At 47.2% G+C, this 17,901-nt stretch overlaps 1 protein-coding gene across 1 annotated transcript in view; it reads right to left on the bottom strand.

Moving 5' to 3' along the window:
- Atg7 (autophagy related 7) overlaps positions 1–17,901 on the bottom strand; it is a 220,649-nt gene that overhangs the window by 114,922 nt on the left and 87,826 nt on the right. The window contains exon 17 of the mRNA XM_051155105.1: positions 13,750–13,830. Within this exon, the coding sequence (XP_051011062.1) occupies positions 13,750–13,830 (81 nt within the window). The remainder of the gene's footprint in view (positions 1–13,749; positions 13,831–17,901) is intronic.

Raw genomic sequence — 17,901 nt, 5'->3', positions numbered from 1 at the left:
CTGTGCATGATCTGAAAAAAGCAATCCTAAGACAGCAGAATGACTTTCAAAAGGCTGCAGGTTCCCCACTCAACCTGGCTGCTGACAGCTTCAAGCGGAATCTTTCTTGCCCTAAAACAAGTACAGTGGGTATCCTGATCCCATTACTGTGGGGGTGGAAGGCACTTAGATTGCAAGCTAGGATTCCCATACTTCCATGTCATTTCCAAGCCTAATGTCCTTGATGTTGGACAGATGGGACAGTTTTCTTGCTAGTTATTTCATAGGCCACTGAAAAGGACATGGAGACAGCATTCATTAATGCTACTGAAGGAGCCAAGGAGGGCAAAGGCAAAACCAAGGCAACTCTCACCCTTGTGGGCACTGCCTGGCCCCACCAGTTTACAGCCACAGCAGGAATGAGCAAGGGCTCCCAGACTTACAAGAAGTTGTGGAACAGGGACAGCACAGTCATGCAGCTGCTGTGCTGTCTCCTGTCCCTGATTCACAGAGACCAGAGATTCAGCAGTCAGATCACAGGTAAGGAGCTCCCCCAGGGCTTCTGGTGGCTCTGAAATCCCAGCGCCTGAGCAGATGCCTCAGGACAGCAGAGACATCACCCTTCCCACCATCACTTTCTCAGGAGCACCAAATTGCAGCTGAATGGAGGTTAATAACCAATCCCCTAGGTACAGACTCTGCAAAATGGAAAGAAATAGGCTCTAATGCTCCAGGTGTTGGCATCTGCTCCCTCCTAAGCTCCATTGCTTTGGCAAAGGATGGCTCACCTTTTGATTCTGTCCCCTTTTGAGGACTTCTAAAGATGGGAAATTTTTTTACATTGTAAATGACAAAATGAGAATATTTATTTTAAAAAAGAGAGAGAGAAGAAAAAGTTACCCAGTTTCTGTTCAAAGGAGCCATAAAGACACTTACCCAGCCCAACTGCGTGATGCCAGGCACACAGGCTGTTACTTTATTGTCATGGTAATTGAACAGGTATTTTAACTCTTTTATTCCAAAAGAAGAAAATCTCAGGAAGTTTGAGCCATGCCTCCAAGGTCACACAATATGGGTGTGAGGGGTAGCATTCATTTCACTGCCCAGGCTATAGTCATCTGGTGGCATTTAATGGTATATTATGTGATACCCAAATCTAGCTCCAAGGGATCTGGTGTAAGCCCCTTATCCAAGACGGTGTCTATGTATCACCTGTGCACACGCTTCTGCTGCCTGGAGTCAGCTCTAGGTTACTTAAGATACTGACAAGATGCAAATGCTAGGTACCGGGTACTTGTAAGGAAAGCCTGTGTACCTTCAGTACAGACTAATTGTTTTCCAAATAGTTCTAATCTGTGATCAGTTGGCTTCATGGAAATAAAACACACAGACAAAAGAGACAGCCAAGGACAAAGGAAACTGTGAGGTCCTTTTAACTGATGGCCACTTATTCACACATATCTGCTGTTTTAGGTTTTGCCATTACCTTTAAATGTAAATTTCTAGACAATTGCTCCTTCTGTTTATTCACAATATGCAGTCTCAAACTATTTGCAGAGGTAGGATGGATGGCCTTGAGATTGAGGGAATCCTGGGTAGCAAGACTGTCTTATAGCAAACTTTTTTAGGAGCTGGAGATCTGGGTCAGTGGTTACAAGCACTCACTGCTCTTTCTAGGGACCCAGACTCAGTTCTAGCATCCATATGGTGGCTAACAGCTGCTTGTAACTCCATTTCCAAGGGACCCAACACCCTCTTCTGGCCTCCACAGGCAATAGGCACATGCCTAGCACTTGCATCTTGCCTCACTGACCTGAGTTCAACCCTGGGAACTGTACGGTGAGAGGAGCATCAACTCTAGCAGTCGATCTCTGACTTCCACTCCTGTGCCTACACATATGCAAACAAAGCAAACAAATGTAAGGAGGAAGGGCATTCGTTTAAAGAGAAAGAACTAGCAGGCAGCACAGGACAGTAAGAGGGCATTTCAGAACCCTGCAGGGAAGCAAGCAAAGCCTTCTGAGACGTCATTGCTGGAATGCCCTTGAATTCAACGTTAAGCCAACTCTGGTAACTCCCAAAGGCAGCTTGTTTTGGCGAATTCTGGACATGATCTTCCAAGAGAGGAAGAGGTCATCAAAGGCGTCACTAAAGCAGATAGGAAGGTAAAAGCTGAGGGGACTCTGCTGGACAAACAGAACACTGCAAGGCCATGTCCCTACCTGGACACCAACCAGCAAAGGGCACTGCACTGTCATGCTGGGTGGTCACCATTCCACCAGACAGAGACCCCAAGAGCAGTGGCCTGACTTCCTGTATTCTCACTTTGTACTGCTTATAAATCTATCCATGAGCTATTGCTTGTCGTTTCTCCTCACACTTGACATGTGCTAGGACCTAGCTATCCCCTGCAGCCTATGCTAAAAATGATTAAAGGGTCTCATGCATAGGAAGGTACCACTATGTAGTTTACTGTCATACTCAGAAGGACATCAATGGAAACTCACCATGCTATCATCCAAAAAACCTCCATGAATTAGCCTGGCATGGTGGTGCACGCCTGTAATACAAGCACTTGGGAGGCAGAGGCAGGCAGATCTCTGTAAGTTCGAGGCCAGCCTGCTCTACAAAGTGAGTACCAGGAGAGCCAGAGCTACACAAAGAAACCCTATCTCAAAACACAAAAACAAAACAACCAGAAAATTCTATAATTATTAGATGATGATTTATTTATAGTGTTTTAAAACAAGGTCTCCCTCTGTAGCTCACTTGGGCTTCATAAAATTACTTAACTGAACTGCTTTAATAGTCAGTAAAGTAAGCTCATATAAATATGTCTTTGGATATTACAAATACTCCATTTAAATAGTTATATTGGGGCTGGAGATATCACTCACTGACTAAGGGTGCTTACTATTCCTGCAGGGGCTTATGTTCTCTTTCCCAGCACCTCTAAGGTAATCTCACAACCACCTCTAACTTCAGCTCCAGGGGACCTAATGCCCCCTTCTGGCTTCTGCTGCCTCCTGTGTACACAAGGTCCACCCATATACACATGAACATAATAAATAAGGGGTTGGAGGGAAGGTTCAGCAGTTAAGAGGACCTGCTATTCTTGCAGAGGAATGGGGTTCAATTCATAGCACCCACATGGAGGCTCACAACTGCCTGTAACTTTAGTTCTGAAGGAACCAATGCCCTACTCTGGCCTCCAAGAGCCCCCCATGCATGCTGTGCATATAAACTCACCTATATTATAAAAGCTACTTAGGTATAAACATACATGTACTTAAAAGCTTCCCAGTTCAAGTGGCTGTGTCCCTTATTTGAGATTGCAGCTCCCACCTAGCCCTTCTGTCCTTCCTCCATATCACACAAATAACAAAGGGAATATGGAACATGAAATGAGATGGCCAGGGCTCTGTGCTCTCAGGGGGAGGAACTGACCCAAAGAACTCTAAGCAGGGTTACTGCCTTCTCCTGGCACCCAGTTGGCTGCAGCTGAGTATAAGACACACTCAGTGATAGACAAGTCCATCATAGTTTCTTGTGGTTAAAGAAAATGAGCCCCCAGAGAGATCTGGTACCTTTCCAAAGTCTTCAGTGTCATGTAGAACTAGGCTCTAGTCACTTTTCCAGGAGAACCTGGGCATGCTACCATAGCAGGCCTCAGAGGGCCGGGTGTCCCATCAGGATGACGGCAGAAAGCCACTGAAACACTCGGCAAAGCTACAGTGGCTGTACATTTTCCAAAGGTCGCTGCTTTCAGTAACATGAACACTGGTCTGAGACCCAAAAGACTACAGAATCAAAGGATAAATAGATCTGGGATGGAGGCTAAAAGTGAATTCGATTATTTCTAATAAAAAAAAAAAAAGTCTAGTATTTCAATGCCGTTTAGATGAGCTGGCCTGGCAATCAGTAGAACCAGGAAAAAGATCACAGCCCTGTATCTTGTGGTCTGCATAAGAGACGGGAGGAAGCCTGAAGGGAACCACCTGCTCAGGTGACTCTGGGTGTCAGGAAAGCAGTGTGGCCTCTGCTGATGCCCAGAGGTGCCAGAGGACCAGAAGTCAGTGGGGAGGGCTAGGCTGAGCCCCTCTGTGATCCTAAGGAGGGTTTTCCAAGAGGGCAGTCAGGGAACATGGGGGCAAGTTTTCTGCCATTTTTTAAAACCATGGCAACCTTGAGCCTTGACTTCCAGATCCTGGACTCTGTCCTTGCGCCTGTCTGTGGAGAGACGGTGCAGCTAAGGAGATACCACACACACAGGGAAACTTCAGGCCAGCACAGTGGTCTTTGTTTTCTTCCTGTTTCTGGTGTCAACACCAGTCCCAGGAGTGGGCAAAGGCCCTGGTGCCTGGCCCGAGAAACTGGATATGCGTCAGCCATTGCAATTTCCCTGAGAAACACAAAATATTTTCCCTGCTCTATGGATGAGGAAATTGAAGCAAAGGGAGAAAACATTCGAGATTTTCCAGAAAGGAGGAAGAGCCAAGAGCTCTGAGGTTAGGGCTTACAGCTGAGCACTGCTGCCTGGCTCTGAAGGGACATCCCTGCTCCTTCTGGGAGCCCAGCAGCTCTGGAGATGGGAGAAACACGAGTTGCTAAAGAGGAGAGGTGGGATACAATTTACACTATACGGCCACACATATGGATCCCATCACCTGCTTGAACAGAAAGCCAGAGGCTTTGCTGGGTGAGATAGGAAAAGAGGACCAGGGTGTGTGTGGGGGTGGGTGGATAGGGGTGGGGGTTACTCATCATTTTCCCAACCAGAGATTTATGTCCCTTTTGGAAAGTGGAAGAAAACCCTGGCTGCAGCTCTGTTTTGAGTAATACTTGCCACTGAGAAGCTCTATGCAGAAACTCCTGGCATAAGCCCTTAGGAGCTCTTCCGATTAGGTGCTGGCTAGTCCCTGTAAAGAGCTGAGAAGCAGGGAGGATGCTTGACGCTGAGCTCTAATCCCCCTACCTGAAGCTCATTTCAAACTAATAGCAGGAACTGAAAGGACCAGCTACACATCATTATGTGCATGTGCTTTTTCTGACAAATCCCGGGCACTACGCACAGATCACAATGGCAGGTTAACAGCCACTGACCCTTCTCCTTAAATATAGTTTTGTACTTTTCTGTAGTTAAAATGGAGTGCTGGCTAGGGAATGGTTTGGTGATGAAGCATGCCAGAGGCTCTAGCTTCCACCCCCAGCACGGGACACAAAATAAAATTGCCTGTGAAACAAAGACGGAAAGAACTGTAATATGAAGTGCAGAAGCAAGTAACCTGAAGAGGGAATGAGGTGAGAGCCAGCACTATCTCATCTAGCTGACTCAGATGCAGCAGAAGCACCTAGCTTGGGGTCACTCAGCAGGCGAGGGAGTGAACAGAGCCCGGACACTGGGAATCCCCTAATGTGGCTGCTGAGTGCCATGACTGGGAAAGCCCCTAAGCTCCAGGCGGAGGCGAGAGAGTTTTATATGGAACTGTAAGATTCAAAACAGAAGAACACATTCCATCTTGGGAAATGTTGGCTGTGGAGGCAACTGGCCATACTTGTTAAGGTTATACCAGTGGGTACCCAACAACTTCTTGAGCATGTGGTATTTTCTCTGGCCATTATGTAAACCCACACTTCTTGCCTGGAATTGCGCTTATTTTCTCTCCCATCTGTCTTTTCACCTCAGCTCAGAAGTGACTTTCAACAAATCCTCCTCGGGTAGCCTCACTTATAAAAACAATTGGGTTGTAAAGACATGGGGAGGGGGTGTGAACCCTAATGCAGAGCAGGACACAAGGTGGCAGCATCATTGTCTGACAGGCTGTCTCACTCTGTGCATCTCCTTTCTTTCTCTTTTATTTAGATTTATTTTAATTATGGATATGTGTGTAAGTATGTGCACATGAGTGTAGGTGCCTACTGAGGCCAGAAGAGCGTGCTGGGCCCCCTGGAGCTGGGGTTACAGGTAGGTGGGTGCTAGGAACCAAACTCAAGGACAGCAAGTCCTTTTAACTGCTAAGCATCTCTCCAGCCCTAGCAAGTCACATTTCTTGAGGATAATGCTATTTTATTAAGACAGGATGTCTCTATGTAGCCCTGGCTGCTCTAGAACTCACTATGTAAACCAATTTGGCCTTGACCTCACAGAGAGCTTCCTGCTTCTACCTCTAGAATGTTGGAATTAAAAGCATAGCACAGTGTTTCTTTTGACCATTGTGCTAGTCAGCTTCCAGGTACTGTAACAAAATACTTGAGACAATCAGTTTTAAAAGGAGATTTGTTGTGACAGGTAGTTTTAGAAGCTTCAATTCATGGTCAGTTGGCCCATTGTTTCTGGGGGTGAGGTCAGGTGGTTGTATTATGGTAGGAGTTGATGGCAGAAAGACCCTTACCTCATTGTCAAAAGCAAAAAGGAGAGCAAGAGGAGGGGTCCAGCATCCCCTCCAAGGCTCCACCACCTCCCGAGGGCACCAATCTTTCTACTCACATGCCTCTTGGGGAAGCTTCAGAGGTAAGTAGTAGCAATGTGCTCTGGCACAGAGCTGTGTGCCTCTGGCACATACCAGTGGTGAGTGCCTGCTGCTGAGCACGGAGACGCTGACCCTTCCCTTTAACTCTAAGGTTAGCCCTTTTGTCTTCTAAGGTTATGTGCACAGAGTGCTCAGGTAATAGGTTGCTGTGGTCAGGGCTCCTTCTAAAAGAAAGTTTATATGGAGCAGGTTAGTTCTAGTATTTCGTGATTCTTTTAAAAATCTTTTTTTGTGTGTGTGGTATATGATATGTGTGAGTATGCATGATCATGTGAATGTGGGCCCATACATGCCATGACATCTCAGTGCCAGTCTCACCTTCCACCATGTTTGACACAGGGTCTCATGTTGTCTATCCTTGTGTATGCCAGGTTTCCTGTGAGCTTTTAGAGATTCTCTGCCTTCCATTGTCCCAGAGGTGATGGCATTACACACGTGCACTAGCCATGCTGCTTTGTGTGGGTTCTGTGAGTTTGAACTCAGGTCCTTGCCCTTGCACAGCAATTCATTTTCCAACTGAGCTACTCCCAGCCCTTATGCTTCTTCCATCACAGGTAACTGTACAACAGGAGAAAGGCGGGGTTGTATTATACCCCAGGATCAATGAGGCAGGCTGCAGTGAGAAAAGCAGAAGCAAACCATTTGCCATCTGATGACACCAGCTGGTGGCTGTTACACTAATCCTTCTTTTCCCTCCCACTCCCCAGGATGCTCATCTCAACAACTCAGAAGTTGTCTTACAAGCCATCAACAGAAGCCCCTCCACATGGTCATCACCATATGAGAATATTATTAGCCTTGATCATCACTAATTAAAACCTCAAGATCAGATTTCTGGGCACATCTTGCTACATCTGTGTAGGACACGGGTCCCAGATGGTACGCAAGCCAGGCTTGATGCCTGTTTCCTCCCAAGAGGTGTCTCTGTCATGTCACAGATGCTGTGGGTGACGGAACCGTGCAGCAAGAACAAGCTTACTGCACACTGCTACTCGGATGAGCGTGCTCAGGAATTCTGCCCCCTCAGGAACAGCCCCACACCTCACTCTGCAGCTATTGAAGAAGCTTCTGGCCAACTTCTGGGCTCCAGAAACTAAGCTGCTGCTATGGAAACACTAGATGTGTCTGGACTCCTTAAAGAAAAATAACATTCCCCTTATGAGACACCCTACCCTCCCGTGGAAGAGACTAGAAAGTTCTAGTGATGAACACCAGGTCACAGGCTGATATCATTAGCTGGCAGCCATTTTCTTCTTGCCTTTCTTACTGCAGCCTTCTAGTCAATGTTACAAATGGCTTTAGAGGGAAAGCATCCCACTCTATTTAGCCAACAGGGAAAAGAGAACTACAACAAAGATTAAATTCTGCCACTATGCTCATTTTCTTTTGGAGTGTTATATATAATATGTTGGAGGATGTTTTTGTGAACTGTGTATTCAAATGATGCTTTCTGTATTCAGAGATCTGGTTGCAGTTGAGACTTTAGCATTGTCATTATTACAGAGCACCTCCTGTCTTGGTTTGTTATAAACATTGTTCTCCATCACTTTCTGATTGGTTAAATAAAGAGCTAAACAGCCAATGGCTGGGCAGGAGAGGATAAGGCAGAACTTCTGATCCCAGGGAGAGCATCTCTGGTGGGGACCAGTGGGAGTAGAGTAGAGGTGGATGGATGGACATGGATGGAGAAGGAGCAGCCAGGGAAAGACTAAGATGGCATTTGATGGGCCATGTGGCTGGGAAGTTGGCCAGGCCAGTATTATCAGGTTAGAATACCAGAGTATCTGCCCAGCTATTGTGCCTGAAGCTTTTAATAAATATAAAGGTCTCTGTGGCATTATTCAGAACAAGGGCAGGCATAGTAAAAACCTTGCATTTTATAATAATGTATGTGTTTGTGTGTTTGTGTCTGTGTGTATATGTGTGTGTATGTGTGTACATATGGGCCCGTGGGTACCTGTACATGAATGTGTGTATGCATGTGGTGGCTAGAGGTTAATACTGGGTTGTTTTCCTCTATCACGTTCCACCTTGGTTTTGTGGCAGGGTCTTCCATTGAATCTGAAGCTGTCCCTGCTCTAATCACTTTAATGACTAAGCCATCTCTCCAGCACTGTTTTCTGAATTAGCAGGGACTGGCAGTTTTGAACTTCTGCAAACTCTAGATGAGAGCAGGCACATCCATCTCTTCAGGATGAGGGACCTGGTTTCTCCCTGTTGGAGAAGGGAACTACCCACAGAAAGAGGGAATTAACATCACCAGTGGTGATACACATGTCACATGCTTCCAGGTACCAGGGCACATTAGACAGCTCCAAACCAAGGGAGAGTCTACAAACAACAGGCAAGGCCTCAAAAGGGCATAGCCAAGAGAAAGGAGAAGAAAGAGACCTCTTACAGTCGGAGGGATATAATGCAAACACCACAGCACACACGGGCCTGCTCTGAGGAGGAGGAAAAGGGAAAGCCCATTGAGAACTCTCCAGGACAGAGGCAATGTCTAAAATGCAGCTTTAGGTTGGGTATAGTGGATGCTAACACTCAGCAGGCTCCTTTCCTGTATCCTGTGGTGGTGAGAGTGGGCCTGTGTGTGTGCTGTGGTGGTGAGAGTGGGCCTGTGTGTGTGCTGTGGTAGTGAGAGTGGGCCTGTGTGTGTGCTGTGGTGGTGAGAGTGGGCCTGTGTGTGTGCTGTGGTGGTGAGAGTGGGCCTGTGTGTGTGCTGTGGTGGTGAGAGTGGGCCTGTGTGTGTGCTGTGGTAGTGAGAGTGGGCCTGTGTGTGTGCTGTGGTGGTGAGAGTGGGCCTGTGTGTGTGCTGTGGTGGTGAGAGTGGGCCTGTGTGTGTGCTGTGGTGGTGAGAGTGGGCCTGTGTGTGTGCTGTGGTGGTGAGAGTGGGCCTGTGTGTGTGCTGTGGCGTGTGGTGGTGAGAGTGGGCCTGTGTGTGTGCTGTGGTGGTGAGAGTGGGCCTGTGTGTGTGCTGTGGTGGTGAGAGTGGGCCTGTGTGTGTGCTGTGGTAGTGAGAGTGGGCCTGTGTGTGTGCTGTGGTGGTGAGAGTGGGCCTGTGTGTGTGCTGTGGTGGTGAGAGTGGGCCTGTGTGTGTGCTGTGGTGGTGAGAGTGGGCCTGTGTGTGTGCTGTGGTGGTGAGAGTGGGCCTGTGTGTGTGCTGTGGTGGTGAGAGTGGGCCTGTGTGTGTGCTGTGGTGGTGAGAGTGGGCCTGTGTTCTTAGGAAGTTCGTAGGCAAATGTTTGGTTGCGAGGGAACAATTCCCTGTTGACTCTGGGAAATGCAACACAGAAACCAGAATGGGCAGAGCTGAGGAGGAGGGGCAGCAGAGGGGAGGACGGCAGAAACCACTAGAAACCACAGAGACTCTGGTAAGGGCCACGCAGGAGCTGATGCTGCAGTTTTCTATAAATTTGTCTTTTTCCTTCCTTCCTTCCTTCCTTCCTTCCTTCCTTTCTTTCTTTCTTTGCTTCCTTCTTTCCTCTCCTTCCCTCTTTTTCTTCCTTCCTTTCTTTTTTTTTTAAGATTTATTTACTTTATGTATTCGACTATTTTGCCTGGTTGTATGTGCGCCACACCTGGTGCCTGCAGAGGCCAGAGAAGGGGTCAGATTCTATAGAACTGGATTTATAAGCCACCATACACATGCTAGGAATTGAACCTAGGTCCTCTGCAAGAGCAACACTCCTGACTGCTCAGCCGTCTCTCCTGCCCCATTTTCTGTTAGCTTGAAAGTGTATCAGAACAACTAGAGAGATGCTCAGTGGTGAAGGACACTGGCTGTTCTTGCAGAGGACTGAGGTTCAGCTCCCAGCACACACATTAGGCTGCTCACAACCGTCTGTAATGGCCAGTGAGCTCTGCACTCTCCCACCCCTACACACTTAATTTAAAATTAAAAAAAAAAAATCTTTTAAAAATTGTGTCCAAATACAAAGTTACTCAAGAAAATTCTAATTAGAAATAAAAGGGAGGAAGAAATTAAAGAGACAGACTGTTGGTAATAAATTACCTCAATGTATTCTGGGAACAGCATTTCTAGTTCCTGGTTCACAGTCACAACTGTTGGACCACCAGAAGTTCATAACACTCCAAAATTGAAATGCAATCGAACATATCAACAACAACAAAAAAAGCCTCTTCAAGTTCCGGCAGCAGATGCCACCAATTGAGGAAGCTCTGTGAGGTGATGAAAGAGAATTTAAGATGTAAACAACCCCTCAGCACCCACACCTCCCTGCAAATAGGTGAATGGAGCAATTCACCTAGCTCTGTCCCAAGATTAAACAGGCTAGGACATGCCGACAGGGACAATGATGCCACCTTCCCAGACACAGGAGCAGAGGCTTCGTCCTTAGTCCTTAGTCCTTCTTTGGGCTACTGTCAGTATCACTGTTTAGTAAACAGGAGGCTTCCTACTCCGCTTCCCCAGCTCCCCTTTCTAAACTGGAAGCTGAATCAAGCAGGAGTGGAGTAAGTCTTTCTTCTGGGGGCGGGTGATAGTGGTGGTGGTGAAGGTGCAGAGACTGGAAAGCACCAAAAGTAACCATCGCTTCATGGGAACACCAGACAGAGGCCCAGTCCTCAGTGGGCCCCCCCTTCTAAATACCACCACCTCCACAATGGCAGGGGAAGACGGCAGGACAGGCAGCACAAAGGACTAAGTGCTGGGGGATGAGGAGAGTCCTGAACTGTGGAATCCTGGACCTGAGGTGGTGATTACATTCATGAACTCAGAGAAGCTATGGTTACCTGCAGGAGACCTGGGTAAGGTATGACCCAGTCCTCCATCCCTTACTGGGGAGCTATTGGCAGTTGAGCACTGCGAGGGAGAGAGAATCCCTCTTTTATGACTGTGTGGCCACTGACAGGTTTCCCACCCATACCCCACACCCATGGCACTATGGAAGGGTGCTAAAGGGACTGAGAAGGTTATGGGGGAAAGCATGTAGTTGAGAAGGGGTTATGTTGGGGGATGATTTAAGCGGAGTTGAAGAGGAAAACAGAAGATAAGATCATGTATCATTGTAAACATGTTTGAAATTCTCAAGGAGGAATTTTTTTAAAAAATGGCTTCATGAATATCAAAGAAAAAAATCTCTAGAACTCACTTTTACCTCCAAAGAATCTTGACTCAAACAGCAGCAATTCAGACATGACTCAGTATAAAAAACATCATGCTGAGTAAGCGCTAAGAAAACATTCTCCTAGAGCGAGGAGGCATAATTGGAATTGTCATTTTGAAGTATCAACGCTTGGCCTGCAGATGATGGCGAATGACAGGGAAGAGGGCCAAGAAAGCAACCGAGGGGCTTCTACTGGAAGGAGGTGCAACCTTCTCGGCACAAAGGAAACCCAATAGCCAGACCACATGAAAAGTGATCGCTATGGGAACGGCGCAGCTGTGAAAATTCACGTCAGTTTGTATTAACTCGCCTGGCAAGTTTGTGTAATGCAGGACTCTCTGAACGGCCACTGACAGGAAATGACTCTGCTAACAAAGACACCATACCTGTGTTTAATCTGATGCTTACAAGGAGGGAGGATGGAAAACAAAAAGCTATTTTCTCTTAAAGAATAAGGAGGGGCAGTCTGAGGTGCGCCTGAGGTTCTTTATAGACAGTATCTCATGACCAGTTTAATTAGAAACAGAGCAGAGGCAAGTGCTCGCATTTCTCTCTGAGAACCCAACTCTCTTCGTTTCATTGATGAGCTAGACCTACTTAAAGCCACAGAGAAGCTTCTGGTATAAGCAAGAAAAAGAATTTGATTTGAAAATAATCCTGCCAAGTTATTTGGAGACCAATAGATGAACTGAAAGATGGACAGACACAGTAAGTCATTTCCACGAAGGAGCACACAATCCTGAGACCTGTGTGTCCACAGACAGATGTGCACACTGCCACCCTCAGGGTCCTGCCAAAGAGGACACAGGATACTTTGAGAAACAACAAGAATGAGCTCAGAGGTCATTTACCCACAAATTATAAGCTTTAAAATCTCAGCCAGGCACTTGAGATGCCCAACAATGAAGCAGGGCAGAAAAGCAAACAAACCACTCTCCACTTGGAAGTGTCTAGATTTAACCAAACTCATCATGGTAGTTTATCGACCCCAAATTCCACTGTTAGGCAAACAGGTCAGGACTCAGCCTCTCGAAGGAGACTGTGAAGTGTGCATTGGAAGCTTTTCAGCTCTGAGCAGACCTTTTCCTAGAATCCCTCAGGTCCATAGCAGCAGGCGCAGCAGGGAAACCTCAGATCTTTAACTGAGAAATGCCAGTTCAGGATGAGTGACCCGCACAAGTTATTCTGCATAGCACTCCAAATAGAAGAAAGGGCCAGGTTGAAGGCTTAAAAAAATGGTTCTCAACCTGTGGGGTGCAACCCCTTTGGGGGTCAAATTACCCTTTCACAGAGGTTACGTATCAGATATCCTGCATATCAGATATTAAATTATGATTCATAGCAGTAGCAAAGTTATAGTTATGAAGTAGCAACAAAAATTATTTTGTTTAGGCGAGTCACCACAACACGAGGAGCTGTATTAAAGGGACACAACATTAGGAAGGTTGAAAACACTGGCTAAAGAGACATCCAAAGGAGATCAGCTGTCACGTACAGTACACATGCGAGAATAACTCAGAGGCTATTAAAAACTGAGATGCCATGTAGTTTTGCGATTCATCAGCCGGTTCTCATTACAATGGACAACAGCCCTGCTCTATTTTTAGAGCCACTGGAAAGATCAAAGAGGAAGGGGCAGGGTTCCGGCCTCCCTCCCGATCTAGGCCCCTCAGCTCTGCCTGCTTTTCCTTTGTATTAGGAACATCTCCAAAACACTCACAGCCAGACGGCCTGAAATCCCCCACTTTCTGGGGAAAGCTTAAAACCCGCTCTGTTCAGTAGGCGGAAGGAAGAAAACTCACAGGAGAGGAACTGGAAACCTCGGGAGAAGTTCACGTTTGAGTTGAAAGTACTACAATGCAAATACAGACCCAACATCCAGCTCTGTTTCTCTCTGCATACTAGAACCGGAGGTTTCCAAGGCTGGCATCTCTGAAGACGAGTGCAGATCAACAACAGCAGGACCAAGCCTCCCAGGCTCTCCTTCCTCTACATGCACACATGCCCACACACACACACACACGTCCACACGTGTACACACACACACACACATACATCCTGCAGGCCCTGGTGGGTTAGGTTGAGGTTAACTGTTCAGAGGTAAAATGACTTACTTTGGGCGAACAGGCTGTACATTTGTCAAATGCCAGGCTGACAGGAAGGACATTATCGAACCGTGATAGAAATCCCCGGATCTGAAAACAAACAGAACAATTACTCATTAGGCAAGGGATCAACACATCTATAAAGATGCATGGCCGGTGGGTGACAAGGAGGAGGAAATGGTTATTAGGGGTCCCCACACAGGCAATTTTGTGAATGTAAGCACCCCACCTCACCCCCGGAACTATAATAGGTTTGGGAGAGAACTATATTTGAGGCCTAAAAGCGAGTTTACTTAAAAACATGAAAAGCAAGGTGGGAGATCTAGAGCACTGTCTCAGGGCTGGGGTGTGGCTCAGTTGGCAGAATCCTCGGCTAGATGCACCAGACCCTAGGTCCCATTACCAGCATGGCATAAAACCAGGCTTGGTGGTGCACACCTCAGATACACTTCAGATCCCAGCACCAAGGAGGTGGAAGCAGGAGGATCTGGAGTCTAAAGTCATCCTTGGCTACATAGTAAGTCTAAGGCAAGCCTGGGCTACATGAGACCCTGTCTCAGAAACAAAATGAACATAAAGCACTGCTTTAAGAAATGTCTGCAAGCCTGGGTGTAACAGAGGGGCGGGGTTCCACCCCAGCATCACAGAACAGAACAAAACTCAGGCATTTAGGCTGCTCTGCCTTGCTTCTCCTATGGAAATACAGAGGCCAGGGGTAAGCATGCAATCCACAACTCTACACTGGCTTCTCAAGGGCAGTCAACTTGGAATAACAGAAGGCAGAGACTAAAGGTAAGCTCAGTGACTAGCTGCCGAATGCAGACCCCACAAACAAAAATGGTGCAATCACACCATTGATGGGGAAACAGCTCCACCTGGAGCAGAAACATCTGATTGCGACCAGTAAATCCACCACATAGTTTGTGAGCTCCACCCACCATGGCTGCAGCCTCTTGTATGTATGTACATACATACAACTTGCAATGTACAACTTGCAATGGTAAAACCCTGAGCGTTTCTACAGAAGCCAGCATCTGCAGTAAGCAAGATAACACAAATCTTCTTGAAAGTTCATTTAATTGACGCCAGAACTTTCTGTTTTAAGTTAATGAAACATAGGCTCAGAAAGGTGAAGCAGCCTGGAGTGGTAGGCAGGAAGCCTAAAGCTCTGTTTCAAAAAGGTCCTGTCTCAGAGCCCTACTGCTGTCATGGACACCATGGGCAAAGGTGGGCATCTCAGTTAGTTTCCTGCTGCTGTAAGAAACACCAGGACCAAAAGAATATTGGGGGAGGAAAAGGTTTATTTCAGTTCATAGTCCCATATCACCAAAGGAAGTCATGGGAGGCACTCAGGGAGAGGGCTGGAGGCAGGCACTGAAGCAGAAACCATGGAGGGATGCTTGCTTGGCAAGGCTTGCTCAGCTGGACTTTTTAAAAAATAATTTATTTATTATGTATACAGTGTTTTGCCTGTGTGTAGACCTACCTACATGCCAGAAGAGGGCACTAGATCTCATTATAGATGGTCGTGAGCCACCATGTGGTTGGTGGGAATTGAACTCGGGACCTTTGGAAGACCAGATGGTGCTCTTAACCTCTGAGCCATCTCTCCAGCCCTTCAACCCAAAGCCACCTGCCCATGAGATGGCACCACCCACAGTAGGCTGGGTCCTTCCATACCAATCCTCAATCAAGAAAATGCCCTACAGGCTTGCCCACCAGCCAATCTTATGGAGACTTTCCCTCAACTGTCATCCTTTCTCCTCACATATGTCTTGGGCTGGTGTGAAGTTGACAAAAACCAACCAGGCACACTTGTGGACCTTCAGAACCCAGACAGCATCTGGCTCCCTGGCACCCTCTTTTCAGGTAACAGCTTTTGTCTTTTATGTCTCCTCATAATTTTTCTTTTCTTTTCCTATTTAGTGCTAGGGACTGAATAGAGGGTTCAGATTTGCTGAGCACAGCCTCTCCTGATTAACTCTCATCACTTCATTTAAATAGTGCCCCCACCCCTGCAGTGCCCATGCTTATGTACAGGCATGCAGATGCCAGAGGAGATCAGGTGTCTCACATCACCCTCCAACCACAACAGCAAGCTCTCGGGTTCTGCTTGTCTCTGTTACGTGAGGGCTACAGGCACACACAGCCATGCTGTGGGTTTGTTTTCAGTTTAACTCTCTTCACCCATTGCCATCTTGATCAAATACCTAAATCCAGATGAACACAAAGCCTGATGCACTCCAGTTTCCTGTGCTGCAACCAACAGCCTGATGGAAAGTGTAGTCTCACCTCCGAACACCTAATCTTGAGAATGCCCACAGGCCATTTCCAGAGGCCTTTTCAGTGCCAGAGCAAAAGAGCCTTGTCTTAGTCAGGGTTACTATTTCTGTGATGAGATACTGCGACCAAAAGCAAGCTGGGGAGGAAAGGGTTCATTTCGCACACACATCCATATCACAGTTCATCATCAAAAGCAGTGAGGGCAGGAACCCAAGCAGGGCACAGACCTGGAGGCAGGAGCTGATGCAGGGGTGCTGCTAACTGCATTGCTCCCCGCGGCTTGCTCAGCCTGCTTTCTTATAGAGCCCAGGACCACCAGCCCAGGGACTGCACCACCCACAATGGGCTGGGCCCTCTCTCATCAATCATTAATTAAGAAAATGTTCTACAGGTTTGTGTATAGCCTAGTCATATGAAGGCATTTTTTTAATTAAGGTTCCCTCTTCTCAAATGACTTCAGCTTGTGTCAAGTTCACATGAAACTACCTGGCACAAGTGTTAAGTCAAAACTGACCGACTCGTTGGAAACCTTTGAACATGGGACTTTTAGTTTCTGCCTCTAAGGCATGTGGTGGCCATTTCACAAACTAGAAAGAATGGCAAATTCAAGGTGGAAAGTCGGCTAATCAGGAACCAGGAGAAGCCACCAATGTGGCTGAAAGGACCTCAAGTGCAAGTCACAAAGGACACTATTGAGGTCCTCATGAGCTCCAGGAGGTCCAGGTTTAAATGCAAGCTCGGGGGCCTGTGACATGGCTCAGCAGCAGGTACACTGGCTGCCAAGCCTGACGACCTACCTTGGGCCCCTGGGATCAACATGGTAGGAGAGAACTGACTCCTACACACTTGCCGCTGACCACCATATGCATGCCATGGCTCACATTCACACCCATGCACATGCACCCAAATAAATAAATAAAATAAAAAAGACAAGATGAATGTCTGTTCAGTGTGCCTCACACACACCTAAGTTACTTTCTTACTGAGTTCTTTTAAAGCAATCAGATTCAACACAGTTCAATTTAAAAAGCTGTTGAAAGTGGCCTACACAGCTGAGTCTCCATTCTGTGCTGGCTCACTAGCTTCTGTTTTCATTTCTGTTCTGTGGGAGTGCTCTCTGCTGTGTTTATAAGGAGAGGTGGGGAGCAGAGCTGGTGGAAAGGGAGAAAACAGACCTAGTGTAGGGGCTGAAAAGGAGAGCTGGAAAAGAAGAAGACAGACAGAGAGAGAGAGAGAGAGAGAGACGGACAGAGAGAGCACGAAGGCCAGCAGCAACATAGGCCACAGGCTCCCACCAGGAGTCAAGCCATCTCACCAGCCCCATGGCTAATCTTTATTCATGCTATGAAATAAAGGTCTAAAAAAATTTTTTTTGCATGTACAAATTCATGCCACCAATGTTAGTTTATTTTGAGACAGGGATTCACTCTGTAGCCCAAGCTGGCCTTTGGGATGACAGGGATGAGCTTCCCGATGACAAACACTTTCTCCACCACATGTCACACAGTTGGCTGTGTGTAAGAGTTCAAAGTTATGGACAAGCTCTGCAGTATTCATATACAGCATGTAAGGTGAGACACAGGGCTATGGCAGGGGTGGGGCATGGGGGTGGCGGGGTGGGAAGGGAGTGGAGAGGGTTGGCAGCCCTGTGGCTGTCTCAGCACTCTGCGTGTGCAGTGAAGCCACACTTCATCAGACATATGAGGGCCTGCAGGAAATGCACCAAGCAGAAACAAATGTGAGAGGTTAGTTCACGAGGTGGGCCTGGCTTTCTGCCACCTGAGGAGTGTGACCATTCTCGGAAGGAGTGCCACCACAGGAGTGTGACCATCCTCGGAAGGAGTGCCACCACAAAGCTGCTTTTCCTAGCTCAGGGTG

This window comes from Acomys russatus, chromosome 13 (assembly GCF_903995435.1).
Source record: "Acomys russatus chromosome 13, mAcoRus1.1, whole genome shotgun sequence".
Classification (NCBI taxonomy): domain Eukaryota; kingdom Metazoa; phylum Chordata; class Mammalia; order Rodentia; family Muridae; genus Acomys; species Acomys russatus.
Note: the sequence above shows the minus strand (reverse complement) of the source record. Positions and strands in the feature narration are given on the sequence as shown.